Genomic DNA, 12,125 nt, shown 5'->3' on the forward strand with positions numbered 1-12,125 from the left:
TTGAATGAAGTGAGGCTGTATTATGAAAATCACCAAGTTCTAGTCAAGTACCTAAGAAGTATAACTGGAAGCCCTGAGTATGAAAACCAACAAATGCAGCATTTTCATGACCTTGACAAAAGTTGCACTGTGTGCTGATAGACCTAGGTTATAAAAATGTGGGAATGGGATTTAATATTCAAAACAATTAGACCCGTCTCCAAGCTAGTATTAAAGTAAAAAGATGCTAACACAGAGTAGTTTTAGCAAAACAATAAAATTACAAATTTAAACATTGGGAAAAATGGTATTTTGTCATGAGAAAAGGGTCTAAAGCAAGCATTAGAAATAGATGTCATCACTTTTTCTAGAATACCTGTATTTCCCCATGAATTGCCTCTTTAGTCCTCTCGAGACCAGCCTCCCTGACCATCTGGCAAAAGACGGCTTCCTCTTACCACTGAAGGTTCTGAGTCCTCTTTCAGTTCAACTAAAGAATCCATCCTGAATTAGAGTCTCAGTTCTAATTTCAGCCTCTCAGAAGAGAAGTTGGTTCATGTGGCATAAGTCAGGAATCCACTGTGGCCCCAGCAACTATAGCCAAGGAGGCAGGGCCATGTGATGGAGATGTGATACCAAAGCATCCACCCAGACTCAGACAAGGCAGTTCTCAGACAAGATGGTGGTTATGTGCTAGACTGAGCACCATTTCACCACCGGCCTCCAAGGAAGTATGAAGTGAAAAGTCCTCTGTAGTAGCATTGTCGGGTAATGGGTTTATAGCCTGATTGCCAGTGTCTTCCAGCCAGTGCCTCACCTTGACACCAGTTCTAGCTCAGGTGCTCGTGTTTCATTCTGTAGACAGAGAACATAGACAGGGGCCTGACCACGGCACTCTTTGTGCTTCTATTCTATAAGCAGAAGAAAATATTAGCTCTGCCTCCACAGTGATACATACAGGCAGTAAATGTCTGAATAAATCCAAAGCAAAATTGTAGTGTATAAAGAAAGTTCAAATGGGGAGGGAAGGAGACAGATACACAATTAGAACAAAACCTTTCTACAGGTGTTAAAACCAAGGGGATGGCAATGGTAATCATAAGATTCTGTTTACATTTTATCTATTTATATTTTCAGCTTGCACATAAACACTGGTTTGCATTTATACATTTACTGGTTCATTGAAAATATTAGGTACTAAAAGATTTTTATAAAAGTAAATAAAATATAAATACATGCCACTAATAATTGGTTGGCAACTTGAATATTGACTGAAATTTTTAGTTTTTATTTTCCAATTTTAAATTGATATGCTCCCAGCCCAGAGTTTTGATATGATTATAAATCAGTTCTGCTAGTGTCAAGCAGTTAAGTTTATGGTAGGAGTTACTAATTTAGTCAACTCTATAAGTAGATTTTTACTAAAATTTACAAATAACACAGACTGAAAGACATTTTCTCTATGGGACATTCAGGCAGTTTCTAAAAATATTCCAGGATGTGTTTTGTCAGTATGATGGATTGTCTCCCGTGATCTTCGTGATGGTAAAGGACCAGGGGCTGAAGGAATCTAGGATATGTGAGGTTTGGGAGCTGTGCTGATATATTGGTTGCCAATACCGGCCGAGAAAACTACTCTGGAAGCAAACAAGACCCAACAGAAATGAACAGAGTCTTTTACCTAGCTTTAGTAATTAGAGCAACTCCTGTTAGTGCTCATCTGAAGCTTCTGTGTAAACAACTCCAGAGCTTAGTGGCTTATTTCTATAGGTTTAATATAGATGAGGGCTGTGTCAGTTCCATGAGGTTATCTGGAGTCCTGGGCATCTTCCATGTATGACTCCACCATCCTGAATCTCCTCCATCCAAGCTGGTCCAAGGAACAAGAGTGAGCTTGGACCAGGTCTGTACTAGAAAGCATCCATTACCCCATCATGATGTATTGTTGGGACACACACACCACACCTGTCTCTAAGGAGGCTGGAGAAATGTATAGTCAGGACACAGAAGGAAAACAGCATTAGTATTTTTGGTGTTTGCTATACTATCAGGATGGAGATTTGAGAGGCTATGGAAACATTAGGAAAGGGAAATATTATTTTAAAAAAATAGGGGAAGGGTCTTTTTGTCTTCAAAAAAATTGTTGAAAATAATTAAGATTTTTTCAAAGTTACTTGTCAAAAAAATAATAGTTGAAATTCAGTAGGTCACCTTACCTCTCTAATACTACAGGTAGTGGTGATGGCTTCCACAAACCACCTGTGTCTCCCTAGTTCTGTCCACACTGAGAAATCCAGAAGATAAGAGGTATAGAGGCTGAAAAGTGCTCAGCTCTAGTCAGAAGCCTGATAGGCATTCCATTCCCTCTGCACCACCCCACCAAGACGTGTCTTCTACAAGTATGTCCTACGCCACAGCAAACTAGTTTAGAAGATTGACGGGTGAACACTTGTTGAATACCCCCACAGTGTGGCACAGTGGAGTGCGTGCGTGCGTGCGTGCGTGCGTGCGTGAGTGCATACGTGTTTTCTGCTACTGTAACAAGAACCTGAGACAGTCACTTATAGGAGGAAAGTATGTATGTCTGAGTTGTGGAGGTCCCTGTGCTCGATGTCTGCTGAGCCCTGCCGCTTAGGGACCTATCAAGGCAGCACGTTGTGGCAGCAAACTCCTGTTTGTGGCCAGGGAGTGAGAGAGAGGAACAGAAAAGACCCAAGTGCTACAGTCAGTCCTCTGTGGATGTGTCTTCAGTGACCCAAAGGCTTCCCATAAACAGTAATTCTACTTCTACACTAGTTTATAGCACTGAGCACGTACCTATATCCCAGGTGCCATCCGAAGTTTGTTTGAGCTCTTGCCAACCCCTGTGTATTGCTCTTGTTTTACAAATAAAGAGCTATCAAACAGCTTGCCAGAGTTTGAATAGCTTCAAGTTCACAGTTAGACTCTGTCCCACAGAGCTTTTGTCTGCCTGGGACAGAATCTATCTATGAACTTAAAGCTAACTGTGACCTCCTAATCATCAAGCTACAATGCAGGAATTAAGACACCAAAGAGACAAACACCACAAGGGCTGGTGGGGGGTGGTTCTAACCTTAAATAGTAGGAAAATAGAATGCTACTTCACCTTAAGTTCTCTGGGATCTAGTCCATTAATTCACATCAGGAAAAAACCCACCCAGGAAGTTTATATGGAGAGATTCAGACTGCAGTTTAAGAGCAGGAATCCTATTGTAAGCAAAACTGCCTGGGTTTTCAAGTTGGTTCTGAGTAGCTCCACCCCACCCCCTTACAGCACAGGGTTACTGAAGAGTCAGTCAGTTTTACAGTTTAGTTGAATTTGAGCTGGACATTTAACAGTTGACTAAAAGATGACTTGGCATCTGCCCTGTGCAAAGCTCCACACAAATTCTTTTAAATAACAGAATTAAGGAAGTACACTCATCCAGCTCACAGACAGTGAGCAACAGAAACAGGATTATCTTCAACATGACAGGCCACCATGATATGGAGCCCATCCCTCAGGTCTGTAGCTGGTGAGCTGGACAGGAGACAATGATGCTGGAACCCTACATTACATGGTCATCTTTTCCCTTAACTTATGTCCTGCCAGTCTTTTGCGTCAGCCTTATTGATAGAACCACATACCATACAACTCAACCTATTCAGAGTGTTCACTGAATTTTACAAGTTCTCAAAGCTGTGCAGCCATCTAGACAACAATCATAGCAAGAAACCCTCTGTTAGTATTCACTTCTCATTTTCTTTCAGCCCCCCGTCCCCGTCCCCCCCACCCCAGCTCTAGCAGCTGCAAATAGACTTTGTATCTCTGTAGACTTACCGTTTGGATATTGCATACAAATATGTTGATGTGGTCTGGTTTGTCTGGCTTCCTTGACTCAGCATGATGCTTTCCAGTTTCATCCATGTAGAAGCATGTGTCCACACATTCCGTTTTATGCCTTTTAATCCATTATATGGACATGTCACATTATTGACTCACAAGCTGGCGGTCATTCTGCTTGTTTTTCTCTTTTGCCTGTGATGGATAATGCTGCTTGAACATATGTGTACAAGTGGACGTGAGTTTTCGTTTTCACTTCTTGTGGTGTTTATCTCAGAGCGTGACTACTGGGCCACATGGTAACTCTATGTTTATCCTTTTTAGGAACTGCCAGGCTGGTTCCCACAGCGAGGCGCCATTTTACATTTCCACCAGCAGTGTGTGAGGGTTCCAATTGCTCCACGTCCTCGCCAGCACGTGTTACTGCCTGTCCTTCTTACTGTAGCATTGTAGTGGGTGTGAAGTGCTGTCTCATTGTTCTGCCTTACATTTCTCTGATGGATTAATATTGTGGTGTTTATATTACTAACCTAGGGCAGAAGTTTAAATCTTATCCTTTCATATAGAAACCACCGCATATACTGGATTAACCAGTAATTCTGAAGCAAAACCATAGTTCTGTACCAGAAAAATGTTGTTCATGAAGTTATACTTGAAAAAAAACATAAATGACTAGTGATGAAGATAGCACACTGACCTGGGACATTTGTTTTGCAGTATGAATTCATCTGCAGTGTTCTCTATCTGTGCTACTAAAGTGCTATTATGTGGCATTTACTGGATAATCCAGACAGCACTTTGGCTAAATCTACAGTATGGTGTCATTAGGTAAACATTTGAAAATGGAAATGTGTGTCTCTTCTGGTTTTATCAGTTGAGATTAAAGGTGGTTTATAGAGCAGGAAGCCTTTTTCTCCAGCACTCTGTATGTCAGTGTAGGCCAATAATCTGTCACCTGAAACTACTTAAAATAGGTTGGGCTTTCTTGACTGTCCTGTTGCTGTGATGACATCAGAATCTGACTGCAGAGGGGAGAAAAGAATATTTCTCTGACTTGTTTGCCTCCATGTCCTTTGTCCCTAGTTAAAAGCACTGCCCTTTTCAGCCCCCACCTCTGTCTGGTTCTCAGATGCTTTCTACACTGATAGCACTGTCTGTCTCTTTACCCTGTGGACCTCCTAGTCTGGTCATAATTGTTTCTGTCAAGGAAAGAACACCATGTGCAGCTTGGAAGTGGTGGGTTTCACCAGCACTAGATCTGTACAAAATGAGGAGGGGGCTGGTGAAGGAGAAAAAGAATCTCAAACCAAATTCAGAACATGCTTTCTCTAGAAAGAGTCTCAGGATGCCTCTGAAAGCTCCCCAGAAACTTCACAGGAGACCAGTCCTCCTCTCTGGCACCTAGAGCCTCGCCCAGAACTAAGCTTTCTGTGTGCTGTGCATTTCTGACTGCATGTGGCACTGTTTGCAGAAGGCCTGCAGGGAACCAAGGAGAAAAGAGAAAGAAAGAGTAGGGGTTTCCTCCGTTTGAAGATTCTACTTCTGCCTTATCTGCTCCTCAACTTAATGTGGGCCTGTGGCTCAGCTGGGGAGTGGCTCCAAAGAATAACTAGATTGATTGGCAGAACTTGAATTTTGTTACTCCCAAAGTAATGGGAGGCACCAACTTGAGACACTTAAACTGGTGTAAGCCTTCATGAATTCTCTTTTGACACTTTTTTGTTAATTGAAATACTGCTCTGGGTGAAACAAGCACATCATGGCTACTAAAGATCGTGGGCGACTGGATAACCCTGGATCATGTGCCTTCTGAACTATTACAGAGGAACGAGATAGTAATAGTTGATATGTTAGTAGGAATTATGGTTTGGTTCTGATTTTTTAAATGACTAGCCCTCAAGTAACAGAAAACTAAATGACAGGAAGCACTTGCCAAGCCGGACTGTGTGCTGAGATAGTGTGTGCACAGGCTCCTGGCACAGTTTTCTCATAGCCCTCTGAGATGACACGGATGTCCTTCAAGTGAGCTGCAATGAAACTTAGTGCTTGTCTGCAGTATCCAGTGCGCCCTTAGCTCAACACCCATCTATCTGTGACCTGACGTAGTCAATGTGGTGGCTCTCTGCTCCCGCGTGTCCTATGAGGAATGGTGGGGAGGAGGCATAGAAGCCGAGAGAGGCTATAGGGGCTGTATAGCAAGAGCTTAGCCACATTAGGAAGCCAGCTGACTTCCAGGTTTGGCTGGGGCGGAGCTTATTTTTGGTTGGATTTTGAGTGCCCTTGCAGCAGTTTTTACAGAAAGCCTCAAGCTCCTTTCCTCACATTCCCACCCAGGAGGGATTGATGGCTGAGGAAGAGCCATTTGTTCCTGTAACAAAATAATCAAATGTGCTTCAGTAGAACAAAAATGGACTTGAAATTTTGCTTGTTCTTTTCTTTTATGAAATTGAAATAAAAAAAGAATTTTACCTGTACTGATTTTCTTATTTCACATGGAAAATAAGAATGTGTTTAGAGCTTGAGCAAGTATCTTATTTCCTTTATTGCTGCAAACATTGTTATCCACAGTCACTGGCTCAGTGAAATTGTTACCACTTCACTGGACCACTGTTCTATGAGTGTTCTAAAAAAATATCTCTGTCGCTCTCCCTCTGCACCTCCCTCCCTCCCTCCCTCCCTCCCTCCCTCCCTCCCTCCCTCCGTCCCTCCCTCCCTCCGTGCATACACACACACTGTTAACAGCCGTTTGCTCCATTCTGACTTGTGTGCTTTCCAGTTAAGGTGAGTGTCTGCATATGCTGTGACTAACACTGCGCTCCTGTGACAGATGCCTGTCCAGAAGTACCTCTTGGAGTCACCCATTCCTCCCCACCACACACTTTACAGAAGCAATTCTTTCATCTGGGCTTAAGTGACCCCTTAATAGACCATGCCCTGAGTCTGGCAGCTTGTTCCATTTTCTAGTAGAAATTCTTTTTCTGAGTTTACAGAAATTTTATGTTAATTGAGTCTTGTTCTTAAAAGTATTCCTTCTAGAGTGGCACACAGTGAAAAACGAGGGTGGGATGCCTTAATTAGGAGACTTTCGTTGATTGCTTCCAATAAGTAAAGCAATTATGCAGTGTATCGGGATATGAATACATATGCTTTGTAATGTTAACCCTTGATGTGGAAGAAGTAGCCTGGGCTTTGAAGTCAGGTAATTGCAAAACTAATGCTGACTGGCTGCCAGGCACTGTTGCAAGCTCCTTTACAAGTTAGTTCACTCACGCTTACCTCAGCTCTCTGAGAGTGCTCTATTAATATGCCCATTTCACAGATAGGAGGAAACCTGAGGTGGAATTGAGAAAGCTGTTTTGAGTGTGGGAACCAGCAGTTGAAATCAAGTGTCCTGTCTGAGTCCAGGTTTCTAATTCTGGTACTACACTTCAGTTGCCAGGTAGCTCTAGGAGCGAAACTGTCCTCCCAGTACTTTGTTCACCCATAAAAATGGGCACGGCTCTTTGAAGAATTAAATGGAGAGCAAACATTGCTCTTGCAGAGGCTCTAGGTTTGGTTCCTGTTGTCAGACAGCTCACTCTGTTGTCGCCTGTAACTTCTGCTTACTCCTAAGTAAGCAGGGTCCACTGCCGCCTGTGCCCATGCCTGCATTCCCACAGGGCCTTGCACAGAATTTAAAATAAATCCATTGTTTCTTTCAAACTAATCAAGTGGCATACTATTGAGCATGACTAGGGATTCTTACTGGTGACTACACCTAACTCATTTGTGGGTTTCTTTTGTTTTTTGTTTTAGTTTAGGCCCCACCCAGAGAACCCATGATTCATTTCAATACCCCGTGGTATGTGGTCTCTTGTGACCAATTTAAGATCCCTTTCAGAATCACTCTAGAGTAAGCAGAGTGGCTTTTTAAATGACTCTTCTTGATGATTGTACACCTCAGTCCAGTGTTAGTCAGCCTGGACTAAGACAGGACAATGGTAAGGGCCAGCCTCATTACCTGTAACAGTTGTTCCTGAGATACGTAAGCTGCCACCTTGCCCCAAGTTACTGCTGAAAGATAGCATATTTTATGAATAACCAGTGCAATTGAAAGGAATGTGTTGGTGTCCGTCCCCCCCCCCCCCCCCCCCCGTTTGATAGCTCCTCTGTTGTGACCCAGTGAACTATCACGAAAGTAAACCTTTAAAAGACTTAGGTAGAGTGTCACCCACAAGTGTTTGTATTTTAGGTCCTTGAACAGTGGAGGTCAAGAGGGCTTAAATATTCTGGCTGATACAGGCTGCTCATCACCAGGTCCCTTATTCAGAGAAGAGGAGGCACTTGTCAGCACACTGCTTTTCAAAAAAGAAAGAAGCTCCCCAAAAAGAATAGTTACCTCTGCAGTGTTTTATATAATGAGACTTTCTGAGCATATGATTTTAGTTTTCTTTTGCAGGAACTGACTTACTTCAAGGCCATACCATTTAGATCTCAGGCTAAACCAAGTCAAATGTGACAAGGCACATTAGTGACCTGAGAGGCTGTGCTATCTCAGCAGGGTGGCACTGTCCCATTCGACAGTCATTTATTGAGTGCTTATAAGACACTGCGATTCATATGTTCAAAGGACACTGTCCTAACACTTGCGTGCATGGGAGAGGGAGGCAGTGTGATGTTCAGCTGCTGTTAACAGTGGAGGAAAATAGGAGCAGGCGGGAAGGGCCTTGGACCAAGCCAGTAGAGCTACAAAGCTTCCTGCAGGAGGGACAGCTATAGTGATCCCTAGATGACAAGTTACTGTGGATGGAGGAACCTTCCAGCTGGTCACTCGTGGACAGTGTAAACATCCTACCTAACCAGTATCACCCCAGCTGCAGGTAATGCCTGATATGACCTACTGGCTCCAGTCTTAGATGGCCTACTGGCTCCAGTCTTAGATGGCCTGCTGGCTCCAGTCTTAGATGGCCTGCTGGCTTCAGTCTTAGATGACATGCTGGCTTCAGGTCGTAACATTATATGAACATTTTTTAAAAGTCATTTTTTTTTTGTCTCAGAATGATTAGCTGGACTTATGATCACAAAGGAATAAGATATTTGGGACTTTCCTTTTTGCCTCTTGTTTGTGTCACCTACTCCTCCATTCACCACCTGAGAGGATTATGTAGGAACAAGCTACACCCTCAGCAGTTAGGCCACTGGGAAAGGGGACCAATGGTACATTCACCTTCAAGAGAAGCCCATGCCACCAGCCTCAGTAAACCTTATCCCCAATATCATTGGAATTGATGCCACTCTGACCAGTGGCTCCTGGTGTCCATCTCAGTGCCCTTTAGCAGACTAAGCTCTCTATACTTGGTTCTCTTCTCAAGATAAGGAATAATAATAATACCCCTTACTATTCCACACTACCATGTGGACATGGAGGTGGAATCTGACACGGAATGAACTCGCTCCTGGTGGCAGCAGGAACCATTTGTTAGCCGTTAAGGGACAGAGCCCCAGTTCCTGCCATGTGAGACTACAACATATACAAGAACTTCTGCAGTCCAGGGCTTCATTTTCTGCAGATACTACGTCATCATCAAGCCAGTGTGTTCCTTTCATGGCTGTTGCCAGTCTGCTATGTGCCAGACACTGTTCTCAGCACCTGGGATAAGCTCAGGAATCAGTCCACACAGAGTTTGAGCTGTGATGTGGAAGTCAGCTCTTTTCAGTCTCTTTTCATGACTGGAAAGAGAAAAAGAGAAAGGAAAAGAGATGAGAACAGAGCTTACAAGGCCCAGATGGCACAAGCCCTACCACTTACGTCATTGTAGTAAAAACTGAGGGCAGAATGAACAGCTGCTGGTGACTATTGAGCTTGTAGGAGATAGTAGGCACCTGGGTTCCCTGTTTTATTTGAAATAAGCAGATAAAGCCTTTATGTAAAGCAGATGACACTGTCTCCAAGGGAGGCAATGGAGAGGAGCTTGCAAAGACAGCGAGTGGGTGAACCCAGGGCTCTGTGATTTTGAAATGCACCTTGGGATGTGTGTGTCACAGGATTGGGAATAGCAAGATTAATTTTAGGCTGCACTTGGCCTCCATTTAAGCCCCTTGTCCAGGAACTGGGGAGCAGTTTTGTATCTTTGCTTTCAGAAGGACTGACCAAAGAATCCAGCCTTACAATGCTCGCTACTTAGATGGTTTTCCTGGAGCAACACGCAGGTCCACAGGTCCAAGCTACTGCCTCCCTGCTCACTTTTAAAGACCCCAGCATTGCTGAGTGCTTGTTAAGGCCAGAGGCAAAAACTAAAATACAAAAGATTCAGTTTCCTGTTCCTGGTTATGTCAGACCAGAAAATGAGGTGGCTTTCAGAGGAGCTGAGGTGACCCGTGAGCCTGCATTCTAGCTGTGACTCACAGTAGTAGCCTGTGGAAAGTGGCAGGCCCCTTGTTCTACAAGATGTTTTTCTGAGCTGAGTGGACACCTCAAAGTCAAGTTGCTTGTTTAAGACCAAACCTCAAAGTAGAATATGAAGGACAGGCAGAGAAGGCTTATGGAAATGTCAGCTTATTTTGCAGGACAAAATGAAAACCTGCCAGACAATCTTAATTCTTACTCTACTGATTTGAAATCCATGAGACCATTGAAGGATCTGAGCTGTTAAAAAATATAATAATAATAATAATAATAATAATAATAATAATAATAATAATATGGAAGAGAAGCTATATCAGTCTTACTATTTAGCTGCCTATTATTTATTTGCAAAGCACAGTGCTGGCCACCACGGTGCAAATATAAGTGACCACTGGCTTCTACCCCTCTGACTGTGGAGGTAATTTCTAAGTACTTAGGGTGTAGTGTAACTTAAGCTGTGTCCTGATTCCAGTTGCTGTATACACAATCAATTTGTACTTACCCAGCAACAAAAGAAAAAGAGAATAAAACAAAGAATAATGTGGATGGTGAGAGTAATCCTATCTGCATTTCCGGAGGCGGCAGCCTGCTGTTCCTCTCAGTTGACCTCAGCTTCCTATTGCTTTCTCCTTTCTCCCAGTGTAAGATTTCATTGTATCTAGTGTTTAAAGATAACATTTTCATTTAACATAGCCCCAAGATGCTATATCTGCTTGCTGTGAGCAAAGAAGTAGCTTTCCATTGCTAAAAGAAATGCCAGCTGCTCTTGGCCTTACTAAGGGGTCAGTTTTCCTTTGACTTCTATGATATTTTCATCATGTTCTTTGGCTATGGAGTTTATGTTCAAAAAGAGATACAATCCATTGTAGTGATAGATGTACAGGACAAAGTCAAACCTTTTATAAATTCCAAAATCGGACAAATTAAGACCATAGGCAAGTTATTGGGCTTCTGTCTATAGCTAGTCATTGCCCACAGTTTTTACAAATCTGTAAAACAAAGATAGCTGTATTTATGTCATTGACGTTGTGATGTTTAAACAAATAATAAAGATCCTTACAAGCACGTGGCGATAATGTCCATTGCCATCCCTGGGACTTTCTGGCCAGCAAATTTAGCCCAGTTGATAAGTTCCAGACTTGATGAACATTTGACATCTTAGGAAGAAAAGGGTAATAAGGTAGAGAAGGATGTAGAAAGATACCAGTGTCAGCCCCTAGCCACGAGTGCACACAGAGAGTAGAGGTCACTTTGGTGTCTCTAGTGTCTGGGCTAAACCATAACAAGCCTGGAATAAGGAGATGCTGGCATATTGGGTGGCATAGATGAGGGCTGAGTGAAAGAAAATGGCAGTGGCATACATGGAGTTCAGAGGACAACTTGCAGGGATCCACCGTGGACGTTCCATGAATCGAACTCAGATCATCAAGTTTGAGGTCAAGCACATTTACCTGCTGAACCATTTCGTTGGCCCAAGGCTTGGCAGTTTTAAAAGTACATTGGGCAGAAAATAGGAACTACTTGGTTAAGGGAGCCTGGGAAGAGTTCTGAAGCCAAGGATGGCTTTTGAGTTCTCCAGCTCTTGGGGTGGAATGATAGAAAGGTTGAGCCAGCTGGGGCAGAGAGTAATAAAAGGTACTGCTGTAATACAGGCAGAAATTATATGCCTGGTGTTGAGCTAAGGAACTTAATGTACTACTTGGTTTAGTCATCATGACAAGTCTGCAGGGGCAAGCAGTGGCTTTGCCATTTTACCACTGTGGAAATGTAAGCTCAGGGGCACCCAAAGCCGGGGGGTGAGGGGGGACATGAAGACAGGCATGTGTGACAGCAAAGGCTACCTTTAAACCACTTTAGGTAAACTCACTCTGTAGTTCAGGGTGGCCTGGAACTTAATATATGGTCTATTCTGGCTGC

The 12,125-nt window shown here is 43.2% G+C and overlaps 1 protein-coding gene across 7 annotated transcripts in view; it reads left to right on the plus strand.

The window, feature by feature from the left end:
• Nucleotides 1–12,125, plus strand: part of Nsmce2 (NSE2 SUMO ligase component of SMC5/6 complex) — a 221,914-nt gene that overhangs the window by 157,481 nt on the left and 52,308 nt on the right. The window contains exon 6 of one of the 7 annotated variants that reach the window (XM_076911399.1): nucleotides 4,148–4,473. The exons of 5 other annotated variants lie outside the window; for them this stretch is intronic. In XM_076911399.1, coding sequence (XP_076767514.1) covers nucleotides 4,148–4,329 — 182 coding nt within the window. In that variant the 3' untranslated portion in view covers nucleotides 4,330–4,473. Of the gene's footprint in view, nucleotides 1–4,147; nucleotides 4,474–12,125 lie in introns of those variants that run through there. One more of the 7 variants, XM_034517543.2, reaches the window with a different exon arrangement.

This window comes from Arvicanthis niloticus, chromosome 13 (genome assembly GCF_011762505.2).
Source record: "Arvicanthis niloticus isolate mArvNil1 chromosome 13, mArvNil1.pat.X, whole genome shotgun sequence".
Lineage (NCBI taxonomy): Eukaryota > Metazoa > Chordata > Mammalia > Rodentia > Muridae > Arvicanthis > Arvicanthis niloticus.